At 41.6% G+C, this 22,010-nt stretch overlaps 2 protein-coding genes across 2 annotated transcripts in view; both read right to left on the minus strand.

The window, feature by feature from the left end:
• Positions 1 to 253: 253 nt before the first annotated feature.
• On the minus strand, positions 254 to 1,678 carry LOC126004404 (tripartite motif-containing protein 75-like). The gene has a single exon (XM_049770842.1). It carries the CDS (start codon positions 1,676 to 1,678, stop codon positions 254 to 256), a length of 1,425 nt encoding a protein of 474 aa, XP_049626799.1.
• A 14,086-nt stretch (positions 1,679 to 15,764) lies between these two features.
• Positions 15,765 to 22,010, minus strand: part of LOC126004405 (tripartite motif-containing protein 75-like) — a 96,828-nt gene continuing 90,582 nt past the window's right edge. The window contains exon 4 of the mRNA XM_049770843.1: positions 15,765 to 16,308. Within this exon, the coding sequence (XP_049626800.1) occupies positions 15,765 to 16,308 (544 nt within the window). The remainder of the gene's footprint in view (positions 16,309 to 22,010) is intronic.

Here is a 22,010-nt window from a genome sequence, read left to right on the forward strand (position 1 = left end):
AACGTTGTTAGGTCATTAAAATCACAATTTATTACATTTGATTAAGTATTACAATGGATTATAATGGATTTACTCTACAAACAGTTGCAAAAAATACGTGAATCACCATAACCACAAGACAACCACACCATGTACCCAAGTCCCACCACCAGAAACGCACAACTTCCCTGACTTGAATATCTGGGAAACCAGTCCATGACAGTGACAACCTCAACAGCTTCCCTTACATCAGGGGAGAAAAACTAGGACCAGATCAGTCCAGGTCCCCACTCCCAGTGCTCAGGGTCAGAGGGGTGCAGTCGGGCCCCACACGGAAGTAGGGCTTCAGCACCTCAGCAAAGGTCTCCGAGAAAGAGTGGAGGTAGGACCTGTCGCTCGCGTTGTAGAAGCAAAGCTGGCCCAGCTCATAGTCCAGGAAAATGCCGATGACCTTGGGCCTGTCCTTGAGAGCCAGGGGCGCCCCCGCAGAGCCGGCCCCCAGGTAGACGCCATCCTGCAGCTGCAGGACCCAGAGTCCCTTCCTGCCTGGCGGGAAGCCCTGGGCCTGGCTGCAAGGGGCGTCTGTGCACACGCCCACGGCCCACTCGGGCTTGTCGCCCACCTGCACCTCCCAGTAGTGGCGGCCACAGGCGAAGCCTTCGCGGCCCAGGACCACCAGATCGGCGCTGCTGCCCCCGGACTTTTCTCTCGCCTGCGCTCTGGGGCTCCCGGGCATCCAGGACACGGACTTGCTGTCCTCGGACACGCGCAGGCTGGGGTGAGCCATTCGGGGGTCCAGGCTCACGGGCTCGCGGAACCTGCGGATGAGGTTGCTCAGCGCAGAGCACAGAGGGGGGAGGCTGTAGTCGGGGCGCCTGCAGCTCAGGGGCGCCACGGCCGGGGGCTGCAGGTCCTCGCAGCGCCGCACGACGCCCCCGAGGCCCGCGAGCAGCATCTCCTCGGACAGGACGCTGCGCTCCGCCACCTCCTTCATGAGGCCCTTGAGCCGGGCGATGTGGTCCGAGTAGGCGGCGATGTTGGCGCTGAGCTGCCTCTGCAGGCGCTTGTCTTCCTCGGCCAGCCTGCCCAGCGCGGCGTCCTGCTGGCGCTCCACGAACTCCGCGAGCTGCTCGAACTCCGACGCCAGCCGCCGCTTCTGCCGGTCCACGTCCTCTCGCAGCTGCCGCAGGGTCCTGTCCTGCGCCACCGTCATCTTCTGCACCTGGGCCAGGCGCTTCTTGAGGGGCCCGATGTAGCCGCCGAGCCTCTGGCGGTGCCGGCGCGCGGCCTCCTGCACCGTCGCCACGCGGTGGCCCTGGTGCGCCGCGCTCTGAGCGCAGCTCGGGCACAGCAGCTCCTGGTGGTCCTCGCAGAAGAGGCTCAGCTCCTGCTGGTGCTCCGCACAGCTGCGCGCCTCTGCCTGCGCCTCCTCGCCTGCAAGGGGCCTGGAGCCCTGCAGGAGCTGGGACAGCTCCACCAGCCTTGCCAGCTGCGGGTTGGCACTGACGCTCCTTGTCAGGCGGGGCTGCCTGCACAGTGGGCAGGGGAACGTGCCCTCCACCTCCTTCCAGGAATTCTCGATGCAGGCGCCACAGAAGTTGTGTCCGCAGTCCAGGGTCACCGGGTCCTTGAGGTAGTCCAGGCACACGGGGCACATGACCTCTGCCTGCAGTTTGGCCAGGCCTGCTGACAACTCCATCCTCAGCTGTGGGGAGGGCAATATGCTGATCAACAACTCACAAGGCTCAGTTTAGGCTCTCTCCTGCCAGAAACAGACACACACTCTGTCCTGCCCCCCACTTTCTGGGTGTATTTCTCCCAGTATCTCACTGGTCTCTCTGACCACCCAGCTCCCCAGAGGACAGTAGGACCTCACCACAGCAACTTCTCTCAGATGTTTGTTATGAAGCCAAGATATCCTGGGTGATTCTGCACAAGCACAATAGTCTTTACTTCCGGAAGAGAGATGGACTCCTGCAAATAACAATTTCTACAGGTTAGAAATCATCAGCACTGTATCAGACAAGCTCACTGGCACCTTAAGGCAGTTCTAGGCTTTCCTCTCCTGTGACACCATACCCATTCTCCACCCACCATTGCTCTGTGCATCCCCAACTCTTTAAGTGTCTTTGTTGCATTGATCCCTTCTCACCTAGGTCTCGAACTTCTGCCTGGAGATTCTTCAGGTGCTGGTCCTGAGCTGACTTTCCTTGCAGGAATGTATCTCAGCCTGGCACAGCAGAGCAAACTGTGAGCCAGCAGACCACACTCTTTATATAGGTCTGTGGGTGTAGCCTCGGGACCCACCCAGGAAAGAGTGATGGGTGGGTAGGGTGGGGCTTGGCTGATGATCGGATTTTCAGTGTGATTGATTAGGCATATTTTATTTTGCTTCACTTGCAGGAAACCTATATTCTTAATAATAGTCTTTTTTTTTTCACAATATAGCAAGTCCTTGCTTAATTGTGGCCCTGCCCTTCATCTTCGTACTTATGAAGTATAGAGAAATAGTACATGCATTAAAAATTTGGGCTCTTGGGGCCAGGCGGTGGCGCTACAGACGGACCATGGTTCGTTCCCCCGGCATCCCATATGGTCCCCCAAGCCAGGAGCGACTTCTGAGCGCAAAGCCAGGAGTAACCCCTGAGCGTCACCGGGTGTGGCCCAAAAACCAAAAAAAAAAAAAAAAAAAAAAAAAAAAAAAAAATATTTGGGCTCTTGAGCAGAAAGTCCATTCAATTAGTAAAGGGCTTCTCAGAAGTGAAACTTGACTACAAAGCTTGCAAAAGCCCTGATTACTGTAGGGTGGGGCACCAAATTAAAACAATCAACATTCCAAACTATAGGGTGGGTCTTCTGGTTTACTCTCTCCAGGGAAGTGCAAAAGGGCCAGATTTTCTCCTTCTCTAGTCTCAGTGCTTCAGTGAGCCTATGGATGACATTTTTCCTCCAGCTCATGTTAGTTGAGTGCAGCATATGAAGATGATTGTGGGGCTGGTAACAAAAGTCCATGTGTCACAAACTCAACCATGACCAACTTGGTAAATCATGGTACCTTCATAAGGAGTTTAATCAGTAGATCATATATGAGATTATAAATGACCGAATTTCCCCTATACTTCTGTAGATGTTGAGATATTAATTAGGTTTTTCTTATGGACACACAAAAGCCTTTGTATAATTCTTTGATTTTTTTTTTTTTTTTTTTTTTAGAGACAGGGTCTCGCTATGTTGCCCAGGCTGGAGTGCTGTGGCTATTCACAGGCGTGATCCCACTACTGATCAGCACAGAAGCTTTGACCTGCTCCGTTTCCGACCTGGGCCGGTTCGCCCCTCCTTAGGCAACCTGGTATTCCCCCGCTCCCGGGGGGTCACCATATTGATGCCATCACTCCTGGAAAGACTGTGTGCAAGGCAAATGCCCTACCGCTGTGCTATTGACCTGCCCCTTTTTCCTTGTCTCTTGACTCCTCCCCTCAATCTCCGGCTGGGGTCCTCAAACTATGGCATGCAAAACGCAGTTCTATAGTTCCCAATGAAATACTGGTAATTTGATTTAACTTTACATATTCCTCATTTTAAAATTTGTATCTTTCCCCCCACTTTTTTCAATATAAGATACATGTGCAGTGAGCATAGGAATTTGTTCAGAGTTTTTAGTTTTTATATGTTTGTTTGTTTTTACTATAATCCAGACCTCCAACAGTGAATTGCCTCAGTGTTTAAAAAGGTTTAAAATGGTTGTCACAGACTCTGCATTATATGAATTCCTGAGTTCAAAACCAGACACCCTTATATAGTTTGGAACAGTTGTTTTCAAAGAGAATGGTGCTATTTTGTGCTCTAAGGTTCAGAGTTAATAGCTACTAGTTTTAATTTCTGGCATCTAATTTCTATAGATATGCTCAAAGAATATATTTTCCTTTAGTTTAGAAGAAAATGATCCTCAGAATAAAATTGCAGAGTTAGCCAAAGTACTACATGATCTCAAGCAAATCATTTTTTTACAATATGTTTTTAATGATTGGTTCTACATTCTACCTCTGATTCACCATCCCCAAATTTATTCCCTGCTCATCACATATTCTTATACAGTACTTCTCAAATCGAATGAAAGGGAGAAAAAGGACACATGAATGAAGCATGGCTAAAAACATAAAGGAATCAGAAAAATAGTTGAAGGTAAAGTGATTCAAAAAAATGAAGTGAAAAAAATTGCAAAAAAGATTTTGACCCCCATGTGAAGAGAAAATAGAAATGTTATAAGAAAAGATAATTGTACCTGAGGAAAATAGACAAAATACAAACTTGCATATCCTAAAAAACAAAATATTCAGATAGGAGAATATAAGTATATAAATGTGAATAAAATTATATACTTTACATAACATTTTATGTCCACTTTACTTAAGAGATTAAATAGAAAAAAACTGGAAGAAGGGTGAAAAATATAAAAATATCCAAAAATATTCAATATTTTTGAATCAATAGATGATGCAGATGAATCAATAGATGATGCAGCTGCAAAAATAAATTAATAAATCAAAAACCGGAGAGAAAAGCTATTTTATAGAAAAAAATTTTCTCAAGTAAAGTTTTTTAATATCTATCCTATTGCCTATTTTGTCAAATAATTAGGAAATTATTTGCTCTGGGTATTATCTTGTAAAGAGCAAAATGTCTTTATTATCATTAATCTTCTTACATGAGCTAGTACTTCATACTTCAATCTGAGATAACCAAAAATGTCTTTAGCTATTGGTAAAAATAGGTTATAGCAAGAAAAATAACTCTTCGTTGAAATTAATTTATCTCAACAAATAAAAAGGAGTAATAATTAGAATCAAGCTCCGGAAGATATTTCAAAAAGGAAAAAGAATAAAAGTATACATTTTTTGGAATTTTGAAAAAGAATGAGAAAATATTCAGAAAGCAATGTTTAGAAGTTTAGAAAACCAGTGCTATAGTGTTTCAATTAAGAGTTCATTGGAAAACACAGGGAGTACACTGTCAATCCTCAGAGTAAATATGATGACTATAAATTTCAAGGTAAAATTTTCCTAAGTACTGTGATAAAGAAATTGGGACACTTTTTAAAACATAGAGAACTGAAATGTGAATTATTTAGTTATACAGTTGAACAATATAGTCAAATCTTTGAATGCAAGCTAATGCCATAAAAGATACCAGGCTTAGGAAACATGCTAAAAATTAGAATACTCATGGGGCCGGCGAGGTGGTGCTAGTGCTAGCCAAGGAAGGATCACGGTTCGATCCCCCAGTGTCCCACATGGTCCCCCCAACCCAGGGGCAATTTCTGAGCACTTAGCCAGGAGTAACCCCTGAGCATCAAATGGGTGTGGCCCAAAAAACCGAAAAAAGAAAAAAAAGAAAATAGAATACTGTTCCACAGAATAAAATAGAGATGTTCTAACATAAGTTACGCTAGAACTTGTCATATACTAAATGTTATTGGTTAGTGAGAGGAAATATCAGAAAAATACTAACATGATAGTTGTTGTGTTCTTTCACTTTTAAAAATTTACCCTTGTGCAAAATATCCCTCCCCAATAAATGCATTTGCCATTTTCTTTTATATCAATCATCCCTCACTAAACTGATAAAATAGAGTGGAAATATTTTCTAGACAACGGACAAAACATTATCTGATAGCATCAGTCTTGTTAACCCAAGTCATGAGTTTTGAGTGATTAAACTGCATCAAAATGAAGAACTTATGACAATGATAATGAGTGAGAGAAATAGAATGCTTGTTTCTAAAGCAGACAGGGTGTTGGGGAGAAGGGAGATTGGAGGTATTGGTGGTGGGATTTTTACACTGGTAAAGGGAAATGTCTGTTTTTATAACTGAAACCCAACTACGACATGTTTGTAATCATGATGCTTAAAGAAAGATATTAATTTAAAAAATAATCAAAATTTAATTTTCTTCAATATGATCAACAAGTTGATTTAAAGTCTCATAGAAAAATAATGCGGATGGCAAAGGTATGGTCCAAACTGCATAATATCGATTTGTTTCTTGTTAAGAAGAAACACAAGAATGTCCATATACAATTCTGGTTGGAGCAGTAACAGAGAGAAGAGAGTGTTTTTCGTGCATGCAACCAACCAGGGTTCCATCTTGCATCCTATATGCTTCCCTGAGCCTGCTAGGTATATTTTCTGAGCACAGAGCCAATATAACTCCTGAGCAATAAAATGTGTAACCAAAAATTTAATAAACACACATTCACACACACAGACATTTTGAAAGCCATAAGTAATTCTAGTAAAGCTAGTATTTTATAAGAAACCCAAAATATTGTATATTCTTGATAAATATTTCCTGTAAATTATCAATGGTGATACAATTCTCTCACAAAATACATATGCCATTCTATTAATTCTCTTAATATTTGCATAATTATGATTTAGTATATATATTTCTGAAAAAAAAACTCAGATGACATCCAAAGAAGAAAGGCTTCTACACAAAATTTCCAGTCTTAGCTCTTTTAAAGGAGGCCAGCACACTTCTTGCAACTGTATCAGTCTGCCTGGGTCCTAGGATCATCTCCCAAAGAAAAAAATTGAATTCTCAATATTCCTGCATCTGTTTCTGGGGTTCCACAATACTCTTCAGGGTTCATCTCATCTATTTGACCCAACAAGATCCTAGAGTGGAACTTTTGAGTCCCTTTCACAGATAAGAAACTGAGTCCTAAAGTTATTTAGTGATTTGTTTAAAGGTCTATCATTATAAAGCTGAATTTTCAATTCCAACAACTATTCACCCCTCACTTTTAAGACCTCAGCTAAAGTCAGTCAATCTTGGAATTCAAGGTAACTGTGGTCTTACTGTCTTGCCTGAATTCATAATCTCAGTTATTATTGACAAGATTTCATGAATTGTGAAGCAGACAAACTGGCATAGAAACTCCTTCAGTCTACCCTGTTCAACAGGATGATGATCAATGCACACTGCTCTGTCCCCAATGTCCTTGTGCCCTAATTTGCCATTTTCTTTTCTAACACCAGTCTTTCAAACTACCATGTAATGACACCAATAATACATTCTGCTTTTATTATATCTAACCCAGATAATACATTCTGCTTTTCTGATCTGCCTTTTTTTTTTTTTTTTTGAAGTTTTAGATTGCATCTCATCGGTTCACATTTTGGTCACAAACACTACCTGTAATATGAACATATGTGAAACTCAGGATTATGCCTGGCCCCAAATTAATGACTATAAATGTTGTCACTGAAAATGGCCCCTTATTATATGAAAGAACCATATGATATTTTTCATTCTTGGGTAGAAGGATATTTACTAATTGGGAATCTTTTATATTCATGAGTAGATGTTCTCAGAACATTAGTTTCTGAGTGTTTGGCATATATATTAATACAAAATATTATAATATTATTCCTTGAACACATATCTGTGGGTAAAATTCTAAATTTTACTGAAAAAGAATTTAATAGGAGAGAAAGTGCTAAATTGACACTGCAATGGATTAATTTTTAATTATCAATATCACTGTCTGAGAACTCAGGTTAATCCTTCCACTCAAAAAACTTTTCATCTATATTTTGGTTTCTGCACATCCTCCAAAATAGAAAGTAATATCTGAGTTTGATGCTAGTCCTTATAATTCATAACATGGATAACTTTTCTCCAATACTTTATTTTGAAAAAAATTTTGAATAAGAGTGAAGAGAGGCATGTTTTAGAATAACTATGATTTTTTTCAATAATATTTTTTTCAAAGAAAAATTATTTTCCCACATATTGCTTCTAAACATATTGAGAAATTGAGGTCATATAAAATGTCTTATAAAGAGGATGCTTGAGTACTTCTAGGCTCTGTAAGTATTGTGTTCAATGTGTTTAAGTAACAACAGTATATGAGATTGAGGAAAGTGTTTAATAAGAAGACTTCTGAAAATGAAACAAAACAGAGTTGAACTTAGTGCCCAAGCTTGTGAAGCTTCATAGATTATTTTTCTGTTTTTGTTTGTTTGGTTTGCTTTATTTTTTGTGCCACCCCCAGTGACATTCAGTGCTTATTCCTGGCTATGTGCTCAGAAATCACTCTTGGCTCAGGGACCATATGGAACTCCTAGGATCAAACTCAGGTCCATCCTGGGTCAGCCACATGTAAGGCAAATGCTCTACTGCTGTGCTATTGCTCCAGCCACTTCATAGCCTTTTTTTTAATCACCAACATTGTATATATTTGTGAAAGTGTTGTAAAGGGCAAAATGCTGATGTTTTAAAGACAGAAGGTAAGATGTTCTGTAGATTTTAATGTCATCAGGGTAGTAGCCACTTGGTAATACCTGTCACAATATCTCAGAAAGAGTTAGGGAAGAGCTACAGGAAAGAAGGATGCTCCCGTTTAGGTTTTAGCATTTATTTAAGTAAGTGGCTCTAAATGTGAAAGTATGTTATATGCCTCTGACTGAGAGGGAGAAGGACCCCTGATAGGAGGTGTATGAGCCTTGGAGACTAGAATATAGGACTTTGTCAATACAGATATTGAAGAAGCTGCTTTTCTATGACATTGCAAGGACACTAATTTCTAAAGCAAGAAAAAAATAAAAGGGTGCGAAGGTAATTTGTGATAATTTCATTTAATATTTAATTGACTTATGATCAGCTCCTTGTAGGTTAGAATTCTGAACAGAGCAGAGAGATGGTATTCTGAGCACTAGGAAGCAGATTGTATGGCCTATTTGTAAGTAGAGCTTTTGTTTGTTTTTTATATTGGCTGATTCATGGTTGGCTATATTGCCTATATAGAAAAGCAATGAAGAGGAGAGCTTGCCAGATAAATATGGAGTGAGATTTCAATCCTGGAACTAAAAATTATTGAGAGACTTGTAACTGGGTTTTGTAGTACATAAGATATTCTACTTTGAAATGCAGACATCACCATAATTTTCCAGAACACTGAACACTTTCCAGAGTAAATGAATGTGGGGCTAGTGCCAACAAATATATAAAATTTGTATATATTAAAATATATAGGAATCTGCATGGTGTGCACATACAGAAACTTTATTCTTTTCTGACTCCTGGTCATAATTCTGGTCAAGAGATATTGTAGTAAACTTCTGAATTGGCTTTGCATTCTTGCTCTCAGGTGAAACTTGGGGACAGGTTATAGAGACCAATGTAAGGGGTCTCGTTTTCTATCGTTCAGGGGCAGTGTTATAATTAAATAAATTATAACTAAACATAAATAAACTATACATGACTAAATTAATTCTCATTAGAGACAGAAAGTGGGACTATATGTATGACATATATGGGGCAGTCCTTGGCTGTTTTGTCATTCAGAACAGCCATTCAGAAAGAATTTCTAGCAAAACCTGTTGTCACCTGGAGAAATATCTCCTCTTTGTTGACTTATTGGATGATACCTTTTCTAGCAAAACCTGTTGTCTCCTGGAGAAATATCTCCTCTTTGTTGACTTATTGGATGATACCTTTTCCTGAAGATCTTAGAAATGAGATATTTGTGTCTTTTTACCCAAAACCACATTTGCATGAGTGGTTCCCCACATATATCCCTGAATTCTATAACCAGGAATAACTGACTTCCGGGAAAACTGTCCCAACTCCTGCAATGACATTCATATCATGGTAGGTACTTGTCTATGCAATGAGTGGAGTCTTTTTGTATTGTATTCAATTTGACTATTGAGAATATCCTAATATATCCTATAAAGGAATCTATATCTGGTCACATTCTTGCACACAACTCAACAGTGGCAGGATATTTTGAGGGATAATCTGATCGGCATGTAGGGGCTGTGCCTGTAAGCACCTCTGAGGGGGATGAATGATGGTTCAAGAGGAAAAATACATACACTTTGATGTCCTGAACAAATTTCTTCCCAAAAAAATATCGTACCTATTCTCACTTTCTACTATACCAGGAGGCATTACTTCCCTCCTCTCAGGTTTTGGAACCCCTGGAGTGTGAGGCCCATCCATTCAGTGATCCTTCATCCTAGCACCTCTGTTCAGTATCCCATAACCAGAGCTAGAGACAGTCCTCGGATGGCCATCCCTTCTGAGAGGGCCTTTCCAGTGGGGACTCAGAATATTCTCCCTCATGTGTAAGTATCTGTGCTTCCCTCCCCACCCAGGTATTCACATAGTCCCTCATGTCCACCTATGCTCCCCAAATTCTTGTTGATCACAACAAAACTTCTTCTAGGGACAAATAGCCATTGATAGTCTTTCTGCAAGGGGGTGGTTGCTGCTCTAAATTTTCTGAAGGTTGAGATCACCCCAACCTTCCTCTGAAGGAGATTACACACATATTTGCTCAAGAAAAGGTAAAATGCCAACTAAAGTATGGTATGCTTTGTTGCTATAAACCTCCTTAGAAATGTCACTACGAACTTATAAGACATAATTTGAATATCAATATCCCTCGCCCTAGCAGGTATGGTTGAAGGTGAAGCTGAGGTACCATTTGTAAGTTGGAAGTTTGAAGTTGCCATGGTCATTTTCGAGGATTTAGTCATTTTCCCCACATTGTTACTCACATGCATTCTTACTCTCTCACTGACCTTGTCTTCTCTTTGTTAACCACCCCACCATGCCCACCCATCACTCTTTCCTGGGTGGGTTCCTAAGGCTACAACCACAGACCTGTAAAAATACGATGGTCATTTCTGAGCATGCAGTATGCTCTGCTGTGCCAGGGGAAGGACATTCCTACAAGAAAATTTAGCTCAGAATCAACACAAAAGTCTTCACAGGCAGAAGTCACAATATATGTGAGTAGGGACCAATACATCAAAAGCAGGTATAGAATTAGGTTTGCTCAGAGCAATGAGTGTGGGAACAAATTTTTTATGGGACCAGATAGGTACTCAATTTGTCCCTTAGTGGCCATGGAGCACCTATAAATGATCTACATTTTACTGAATCCAAGGACTGAGTTCCATTCTTTTGATTTAATTATGTGACTTCTTCCAGCATACTGTAGGTGCCATGGAGAATGATTCACTTGAATCATGTGGATTAGTTTGTGAGACCCCTGAGAGTGTTGGTAAGGTTCTGTAGAGTCTAGGAGGTGGTGTCTAGGGAGAGGAAAGAAAAAGGATGCCTTGAAGTGCCAGTGAGCTTCATTGCTGAAGGAATGAATCTCTCTAACCTTCGAACTTCTGATTTACAGTGGCCCCTCTGCATTACACAATCCAAGATTTTTGGGTGATGCAGTGTTGCTCAACTTCTCTTGGTTTCACACAACAATCTGAGAAAAGCTTTTGTGGTGAGTGTGAAGAGCCCTCAGATAGCTCCGCCTGCACCTGTGTCCTCTGAACTACTGCATGGTTAGAGAGACCAGAGAAACACTCAGAGAAACACATGAAGTTGGGTACAGCACTGAATATGTGTCTATTTCTAGCAGGAAAGAGCCTAGAACCTCAGCCTTCTGAAGTGTCGACCACAGGGTTGCCCTTCCCACAGCTGAGGATGGATTGTCAGCAGGCCTGGCCAAACTGCAGGCAAAGGTCATGTGCCCCATGATAGTGCCTGGTTTGCCTCAAAGACCCAATGACCCTGGACTGTGGCCACAACTTTTGTGGCTCCTGCATCAAGATGTTATGAAAGGAGGTCCAGGACAGGTTCTCTTGCCTACTGTGTAGGACAGGGGTCTCAAACTCGCGGCCCGGGGCGTTTGCGGCCCTCCGTACAACATTTTGTGGCCCTGCCCTAGAGGAATCTTTTTTTGTTTTGTTTTGTTTTAGTTGTTTGGGTCACACCCCCCAATGTTCAAGACTTACTACTGACTTTGCACTCAAGGATCACCCAGACTTTGCCTCCTGCAGCCCCCAGGTTAATTGAGTTTGAGACCCTTGGTGTAGGCAGACCCACCTGAAGCAGAGCATCTGGGATGAAGGCTGTCTTCAAAGCTAATGCTTTCAATATTCTATTTTCTCTATAACCATTTTAAATCAGATAATTCTAAAATTTAATCATCCAACGGCCAAGACCCAAGAGATCCTGAAGAGAAACTGATAAGATTACAACCCTCATTAGAAACAACACAAACCAAACAGGAGAAATTCATGCTAGAATACTGGACACTATCTGGTTGTTTCCAGAATCTTGCTATGGTAATAGTGCCGCAATAAATATAAGTGTAAGGAAGGGATTTTTGTATTGTATTTTTGTGTTCCTAGGGTATATTTTGGGTGTTGAATGTTATTATGTGACAAGCAGAGGAAAGTAGTAATAGTAGTCTTTTATATGGGGTTCTGCCACTTTCTCTTTACCCTTTTTGTCAGCCTGGGAAATGCCAAAATTTGAGTCAAACTGAGAAAATCTGCCAAGAACACATGAACATTATTTCATGTTTGCGGCCCTCCATACAACATTTTGTGGCCCTGCCCTAGAGGAATCTTTTTTATTTTGTCTTGTTCTAGTTGTTTGGGTCACACCCCCAATGTTCAAGGCTTACTACTGGTTTTGCACTCAAGAATCACCCCGACTTTGCCTCCTGTGTCCCCCAGGTAAATTGAGTTTGAGACCCCTGATTTAGATCTCTCCAGCTCAATATTAGAGCCATCAATATATACATGAAAATCACTTGATCTACTTATGAGCAAATGAATTTAGCCACCTGAGCTCTCAGTGGGCTGTGGAACTTAGGCTAGAGAAGAACCTACTTGTTGAAATAAAAGGAAATTTTTTTTAAGCAGTAGACTAAATAAAGGGTAAATTAGTTTAGTCCTATCTCACTTTTCAAAAGTAGCAAAATACTGACACTTAATTCGAAAATTGTCTCTGTAGCCTTTTATTTTCTTTTAATTTTGGTGTATGGAGTAACCCAGCTAAGTTTAGGAGATGAACCTTACAACATATGCAAAGGGACTTCCAGTAAATGCATTTTTCTTGTAATAAAATTCTGCAAAAATAGATAGATATGAAATTTTCCTAAGGAAGGTATAAATTTGAAAGAAATTTTTTTTGGTTTTTTGTTTTTGTTTATTTTGGCCACACCTGGAAGCACTCAGGGGTCACTCCTGGCTCTACAGCTGTGCTGTTGCTCTAGCCCCTGAAAGTTCATTTTAAATAAACTTTTTATTCCTATATATTCAGTGAGGTCTTGCAAGTTCCCCAGAGCATTCAAGGAGTAATCCCTGAGCTTAGAGCTAGAGTCAACCTTTAGCTTTGCCTCCTGTATCTCCCAAAGCCAACTGAATTAAATTAAGAAATTAAAAAAGGGTTTGTTCAATCTAAATAATAAACAAAATACCAACATTTTATAAATATTATTTGAAGACTTTTAAAGATATATTATTCATTTAAAATAATGCCCATATTACAAATATTCTTTTTAGTTGTGGAGAGATAATTGAGTTTTACAGCTAATTATAAATTGTCATTATCCTACGGATGAACCCCTGGAGTAATAGAATAGGCAACACAGGTATACTAACACTGAGCAAATTGTTGTGGCCTCATTCATGTGTTTTTACTTCCTTCTACCTTTGAAACCTGGTACTAAACTCTAGATTCAGTCACCAAACTATGTAAGGTACATTTGAAAAGGTAAAGGAGAAGCAGAAAATTAATATGTTCATAATATCTCATGTAATCCACACAACCTAACCCTTGTTGGAGTGTTCCTTATCCTAGAAGTATAAAATCAAATTTAATACAATATAATTTAGAATTAAAGAGGTATCAATGTAAATGTGAGTAGTCAATTATTAATATATGAGTCTCATTTTGGTAATTATCTTCTCTAACCTGTCATTAATAAAATTTATGTTTAAATTCTTCACTTATCTCTTTTATATTTATATGAATAGCTGAAGTTTACAACTTTAAATTTTAATAAGAGCGAAGAGAAAAAATAAAATTGATTTTATTTTTCTTAATATTTTTCAAACAGTATCTTTATCTAGGCACCATGATCACAAACATGTTTGTAGTTGGGTTCCAGTCACCAAAAGAACATCCCCCCCTTTCACCAGTACAACACCCCCACTACCTATGTCCACCATCTCCCCCTCCCCCACACCCTGCCTGCACTGAAGACAAGCAATCCACTCCTCCACCCACTAACACTATGGTTGTCAGTGCAGCAACCTCTCCAATTGCACTCACCACTCTTTGTGGTGAGCTTCATTTCATGAGCCAGTCCTTGTAGCCTCATCTTTATTGTTTCTAATCTTTATTACAATCATGTCTTTAATTTTCTTAATACCCATAGATGAGTAATCATTCTGCATCTTTCTCTCTCTCTGACTTATTTCACTCAGCATAATAGATTCCATGTACATCCATGTATAGGAATATTCCATGACTTCATCTCTCCTGATGGCTGCATAATATTCCATTGTGTACATGTACCACAGTTTCTTTAGCCATTCGTTTGTTGAAGGGCATCTTGGTTGTTTCCAGAATCTTGCTACAGTAAATAGTGCTGCAATAAATATAGGTGTAAGGAAGGGATTTTTGTGTTGTATTTTATTTTTGTGTTCCTAGGGTATATTTAAGGTGTTGAATGTTATTATGTGAAGAGCTGAGGAAAGTAGTCTTTGATATGGGGTTTTGCCACTTTCTCTCTACTCTTTTTGTCAGCCTGGGAAATGTCAAATTTGAGTCAAACTGAGAAAGTCTGCCAAGAGCACATGAACATTATTAAATTTAGATCTCTCTAGCTTCATATTAGAGCCATCAACATATGCATGAAAACCACTTCATCTACTTGTGAGCAAATGAATTCAGACACCTGAGCTCTCAGTGGACTGTGGAACTTAGACTAGAGAAGAACTTACTTGTTGAAATAAAAGAAAACTTTCTTAAGCAGTAGACTAGTCAGAGGGTAAATTATTTTAGTCCTACCTCACTTTTCAAAAGTGGCAAAATACTGATATTTAATTAAAAATTCTCTCTGTAGCCTTTTATTTTTGGTGAGTTTAGGAGATGAACCTTACAACGTATGCAAAGGGAATTCAGGTAAATGCATTTCATTGTAATAAAATTCTGCAAAAATGGATAGATATGAAATTTCCCTAAGGAAGGTATTAATTTGAACCACAAAGACAAAACATTCCATTAGACATAATGAACTAATCATAGAATAGTCAGGATTGTTCATAAATTGGAAATGTCAGCCTCTTATTAAATAAATTGAATTCTTATTGGTCACTAATATCACAATTTATTAGAATAGAAGATACCACAGAGTTGGAATTAAAAACAGTTGATAAAAAAATCTGTCAACAGCAACTCTACCAGACACACATTTGATTTAACATTGATATATCAAGAAAGCTTAAACAATATTCAAGAAATTCCCTGAGATTCATAATACTATAACATTTTTTTGCAAAAAAAATATGAAGTTTCTCTAAGGAAAATAAAAATGTGAACTATAAAGACAAAAAAACCCACCCTATAATAAGCTACTAACACTAAAGTGGTCACAAAATGTGTATAATTAATGGCCTTCTGTATATCAGCCTCTTGAAGAAAAAAAAAAGAAATAACTTTGCTAATTAAAATCAAAATATTTTACAATTGATTGAGTATTACAATGGATTATAATGAACTTACAGTACAAACAGTTGCAAGAAAAAAATTAGTCACCAGTCACCACACCACAACAACCCCATGTCCCCAAAACCCACCACCAGAAACGCACAAACGTTCTGACTTGAATATCTGGGAAACTAGTCCATGACAGTGACAACCAAAACAGCTTCCCTTACATCAGGGGAGAAAAACAAGAACCAGGTCAGTCCAGGTCTCCACTCCCAGTGCTCAGGGTCAGAGGGGTGCAGTCGGGCCCCACACAGAAGTAGGGCTTCAGCACCTCAGCAAAGGTCTCCGAGAAAGAGTGGAGGTAGGACCTGTCGCTCGCATTGTAGAAGCAAAGCTGGCCCAGCTCATAGTCCAGGAAAATGCCGATGACCTTGGGCCTGTCCTTGACAGCAAGGGGCGCCCCCGCAGAGCAGGCCCCCAGGTAGACGCCATCCTGCAGCTGCAGGACCCAGAGACCCTTCCTGCCTAGAGGGAAGCCCTGGGTCTGGCTGCAAGGGGCGTCTGTGCACACGCCCACGGCCCACTCGGGCTTGTCGCCCACCTGCACCTCCCAGTAGTGGCGGCCACAGGAGAAGCCTTCGCGGCCCAGGACCACCAGATCGGCGCTGCTGCCCCGGGCCTGCCCTCTGGCCTGCTCTTTGGGGCTCCCGGGCACCCAGGACACAGACTTGCCGTCCTCAGACACGCGCAGACTGGGGTGAGCCGTTCGGGGGTCCAGGCTCACGGGCTCGCGGAACCTGCGGATGAGGTTGCTCAGCGCAGAGCACAGGGGGGGGAGGCTGTAGTCGGGGCGCCTGCAGCTCAGGGGCGCCACGGCCGGGGGCTGCAGGTCCTCGCAGCGCCGCACGACGCCCCCGAGGCCCGCGAGCAGCATCTCCTCGGACAGGACGCTGCGCTCCGCCACCTCCTTCATGAGGCCCTTGAGCCGGGCGATGTGGTCCGAGTAGGCGGCGATGTTGGCGCTGAGCTGCCTCTGCAGGCGCTTGTCTTCCTCGGCCAGCCTGCCCAGCGCGGCGTCCTGCTGGCGCTCCACCAACTCCGCGAGCTGCTCGAACTCCGACGCCAGCCGCCGCTTCTGCCGGTCCACGTCCTCCCGCAGCTGCCGCAGGGTCCTGTCCTGCGCCACCGTCATCTTCTGCACCTGGGCCAGGCGCTTCTTGAGGGGCCCGATGTAGCCGCCGAGCCTCTGGCGGTGCCGGCGCGCGGCCTCCTGCACCGTCGCCACGCGGTGGCCCTGGTGGGCCGCGCTCTGAGCGCAGCGCGGGCACAGCAGCTCCTGGTGGTCCTCGCAGAAGAGGCTCAGCTCCTGCTGGTGCTCCGCACAGCTGCGCGCCTCTGCCTGCGCCTCCTCGCCTGCAAGGGGCCTGGAGCCCTGCAGGAGCTGGGCCAGCTCCACCAGCCTTGCCAGCTGCGGGTTGGCACTGACGCTCCTTGTCAGGCGGGGCTGCCTGCACAGTGGGCAAGGGAAAGTGCCCTCCACCTCCTTCCAGGAATTCTCGATGCAGGCTCCACAGAAGTTGTGTCCGCAGTCCAGGGTCACCGGGTCCTTGAGGTAGTCCAGGCACACGGGGCACATGACCTCTGCCTGCAGTTTGGCCAGGCCTGCTGACAACTCCATCCTCAGCCGTGGGGTCGGCACCTCCAATGCTGAGTCTAGGCTCTCTCCTGCCAGAAACAGACACACACTCAGTCCTGTCCCCAACTTCCTGTGTGTTTTTCTCTTAGTGCCACAGTGATCTCTTTGACCCCCCAGCTCCACAGAGGACACTAGCAGCTCACCTCAGCTAATTCTCTCAGATGGTTGATATGAAGCAAAGATATCTTGAATTATTCTGCACAACCACAATAGTCTTGGGTTCTGGAAGATAGATGGACCCCTGCAAATAAAGATTTCTACAGATTAGGACACTATTCCCAGATTCTACCCACCATAGATCAAATCCACTTCACGGCCCCACACACTAGTTCATATTATTATAGTGAGATTCTCCACAGGCACATACTGGCCCACCAGGAAATCACTCGATTTCAATCAGATGGATCAGAACTTAGTCTTTGGACTCAGTAAAATGCAGATCATTAAGACGTGCCCTATAGACCCTGCACACTGCAAGCATTATGGACAAAAGAAATAGGCTTCCTCTGGCCTCATAAGACACAAATATTTCCAAAATCACTGTTCTGTGCATCCCCAACTCTTTAAGTGTCTTTGTTGCATTGATCCCTTCTCACCTAGGTCTCGAACTTCTGCCTGGAGATTCTTCAGGTACTGGTCCTGAGCTGACTTTCCTTGCAGGAATGTATCTCAACCTGGCACAGCAGAGCAAACTGTGAGCCAGCAGACCACACTCTTTATATAGGTCTGTGGGTGTAGCCTCGGGACCCACCCAGGAAAGAGTGATGGATGGGTAGGGTGGGGCTTGGCTGATGATTGGATTTTCAGTGAGATTGGTTAGGAAGAGTTCTTTGCATATTTGATTTACCTTCACTCCCAGGAAACCTATTTTCTTAATAAAAGTCTGGTTTTCACAGTAAAGCAAGTCCTTGCTTAATTGTGGCCCTGTCCTTCATATCCATAATTATTAAATAAAGAAAAGTAGTACATGCATTAGAAATATGGGTTCTTGGTCAGAAAGTCAATTCAATAGGTAAGTTGCTTCCCAGAAGTGAAACTTGAACACAAAGCCTGCAAAAGGTCTAATTACTGTAAGGTGTGGCACCAAATCAAAACAAACAACATTCTAAACTATCAGATGGGACTTCTGATTTACTCTCTAGGAAAGAGCAAAATGGCCAGACTTTCTCCTTCTCTGTCTCAGTGCTACAGTGAGTCCATGGATGACATTTTTCCTACTGCTCATGTTAATAACTTGAGTGGCAGCACATGTTACCAATCATGGGATTGGTAACAAAATTGCATGTGTCACAAACTCAACCATGACCAACTTGGTAAATCATGGTAACTTCATAAGGAGTTTAATTAGTAGATCATATTTGAGATTTTAAAATGACCAAATTTTCTCCATAGCTCTGTAGATGTTGAGACATATATTTAGTTCTTTTCTTATCGACACACGTGAAAGCCTGTGTATTATTCTTTTATTTCACTCATTTGGAAGTTAAGCAGTCGAACCAAGAAAAATCCTGAGCAAAGTCCTATGAAACTGTCATTGCTGTAGCCATACACATGTTTTGGGCCCATCCTCTAATTTCTTCAGTGATCTCAATTTATGGACGCATCAGTCTGTGAGCAAAATCCTGTTCTGATGAAACCTATAAATCAGTTCTGTGGTAGATAATATTTCAAGAATATTTCAATTTTATTGTCAAGAATAGAAGCAAAATGCAAAGAAAAATAAATACTATCAGCTTCCTTATATCTAATCCATTTACTTAAGATATTATTCAATTTCATGGGGCTGGAGCAGTGTTGCAGGTGGTATGGCATCTGCCTTGCCCAGGCTAGACTAGGACAAAGCCTAGTTCGATCCCTGGCATCTCATATGTTCCTCCAAGCCAGGAGCGATTTCTGAGTGCATAGCCAGGAGTGAACCCTGAGTGTCACCGGGTGTGGCCCCAAATTAATAAGAAATGTGATTCAATTTCCAATACCTTTGAGTAAATATCTGAGCAGGAGAGAAAAGTAGCAATTTCAGATACCTTTGAGTTAATATCAGAGCAGGAGTCAAAAGTACCTGTTTTTCCAATCACCTAATTTAGAAGATTCAAAGGGGATAATGGTGTGTTTTTTTCTATTTTTAATTTAGGCTAAATTGTGTCTATGTGTTTGGTATCACTCTTCGCATGCCTATGGAGATGTGCAGTGCTGGCATTGTATCTGATCTCCTACAAACAAAACCTTCACTCAGTTTTTTTAACTTTCCCTGACCAGATCAATTATATCATTAAGCTAATTGAATTAGGTTTTATTTATATTATTCCAGTTATCCAATAGTATAGATTATGTGATTACCGGTAACTAGCCCACTGGGTGCCTGGAACATATAAACACTATGTACATGCTCTTCAGGATTCTTCAGGCTGAAACCTGGAAGTTTCAGGAGCTTATGCACAAGGAATATGAAAAGTATTATGTTATACTTGTGGAATAGAGGCTTTTGCTTTAGAGTGTTATAAACCATAGCTGAGCAGTATCTAATAGTTGTGTGGATTATGCAGTTTGAGAAATTTGGATATAATGGAGGGTTTTTTTTTTTTTTGGCTTTGTTTCATACATGGTCAGGGGTTACTTCTTTTCTATGTTCACCAATCAATCACTCCTAGTAGGCTTGGGAGACCACATGGGATGCCAGGCATTGAACTATAGTCTGCCATGTGCAAAGCTAATGCTAAAACTCTTATGCTATCACTCTGGCCACTTAATAGAGATTTTAAGCAAACATCTCGATGTGGTTACTTCTTGCTTTTTCATACATATATATATAACGTGCTCTGTCGTTTCTTCTGCAGCTTGAGAGTAACAAGTAAAGTTGGATGGACAGTTAACAAATGAAAATAAAATAAAATAACATAGTTCTTAAGATTGAGGATATCCTCATTGCTACTAATTGTTAAAAATAACTTGAATTGGAAGATTCTACATGTACTAAATATAAGAATTGATTTTACCTACCTATGTCTTATTAATTGTAAAGTTTTTAGAATTTACATTATAATATGAGATACCTTGGGTTTGATTGTTATTTAATAATTTTTTATTTTTATTTTATTATTTGTTTCACATTTGATTGTTATTTATTATTTGAAATAAAAAATAGATAATTATATTACTAGCCGGCATGGGGTCTGGGGAGTCCCCAGATGGAAGGCTCTCTCCCTAGCTTGGGCATGCTGGGAGTCTTGGTAGGCCCCCAGCTGTCCCCTCTCCTGCCCCTCCCCCCACTCCCCACCTCCAGGCCTTCCTTGGGTGGCAGCCCAGGCAGCCAGACAAGGTGGGTGTCGGGTGGTCCCTCCTGGAGGGGGTCTCAAGCTCTCCCCCCCACAATCTGGAGGCTAGCTCTAGTGCAATTTCTTCCCAGTCTACATGTTCAAAACTGTTGGGGGGCTATTTGTGTGCACCGTATATATTAATAGTATATCCTATCCTTATGTTATGTTTTGTGTATGTAGAATGTCCATCTGGTATTCTGCCCTTTTGCACACCCCTGTAAAGCTAATTTTTACTCCTTAACTTTATCACCCCTAACCATCAGTACACCCCATTTACCCTTTGTAACTTCAGTACTTCACTGTCCTAATCACACACCAAAGTGGTGCATTTGATTTAACAACCCCCAACTATTTTAAAAGACTTAAAATGGACACGTATGGCTTTTGAATATTTTATGTCTATTTTCTTTGACAGCTATAACTCTTACTAATTATTCCCTTATACAGTGAAGATTTTCCCTACTTTTTATCTTTTCTTCTCTCTGTGAGCTGTTGAATATAAAATATTCGGTGAAGGAGTCCCTCAGTTTAATGGTTATGTTTAACCATATCATGGGGATTTTTGGACTTGTTCTTGCAGCCCCCATATGGGCCTATACTGCCAGGTGGCATTGTTCCTTGTTTGCATAGGCACATTAAAATGGGAAAAATACTATACATACAAATAAGTTCTTATCTAATAGAGGTAGGAACACAAAAATCTTGTAGAGCAATGGGTCCTTACCCTGAACATTGATATAATGACCTGGCACAGGCCTCAGAAGAATGGGCATTCTCCATTCACCCCTGAATCAGTGAAGCTAACTACAAAACATCCAATGTAATTTATAACATCATCTGGAAACAATCCTCTACCAGGGAAGACCCTACCACTGCTCTGACATTGACCTGCTCAAAAGAGACTTCCCTCAACACTAAGAAGACTTGACAACAAGGACCTGCTTATAGGACAGAGCTCTCTGCATTGCCCTTTTATTGTGAGGTGAAACTAGAGGACACTCTACACCATCCTGACTTCAATTTAAGATATGCAGATTCCAAGATCTTTAATTCAGAAACATGATACCAACAACAGAGACTGTGTGAAAAATAAAAGTGTATTGGCACTACAGACAATGACTTGGATTGGACAAACTAGTTTGCCTGGAGAGTAGAGTTGGTCTTCTGCTAGGAAACTTCAGGGGTAGGGTCTCCTTGTATTTAGGCCAAGGCTTATCCTTTCCATGTCCCTCATATCTTGGTAGGCCTATGCAAACAAAAACTGCAATTCTAACACCGTTTTTTCGGTGCTCCTTTGACTTTAACCCTTAAAAAAAAAAAATCACTTAAACTTTTGAGGTTAACTTAAACTAATATGCATATGCAAGGAAATGTAAGAAAATACTATGCCTTCAAAGTTAAGGAGTTACATAAGTTTTATGGCCTTAGATTGCTTGTGTACTGCTAAGAAATGTTATAATGTACTACAATCTGGGGACTTGAGGGACAA

This window comes from Suncus etruscus, chromosome 3 (genome assembly GCF_024139225.1).
Source record: "Suncus etruscus isolate mSunEtr1 chromosome 3, mSunEtr1.pri.cur, whole genome shotgun sequence".
Lineage (NCBI taxonomy): Eukaryota > Metazoa > Chordata > Mammalia > Eulipotyphla > Soricidae > Suncus > Suncus etruscus.

Coding starts and splice junctions, on each gene's coding strand:
- LOC126004404 (XM_049770842.1), bottom strand. CDS start 1,678: ATGGAGTTGTCAGCAGGCCTGGCCAAACTGCAGGCAGAGGTCATGTGC.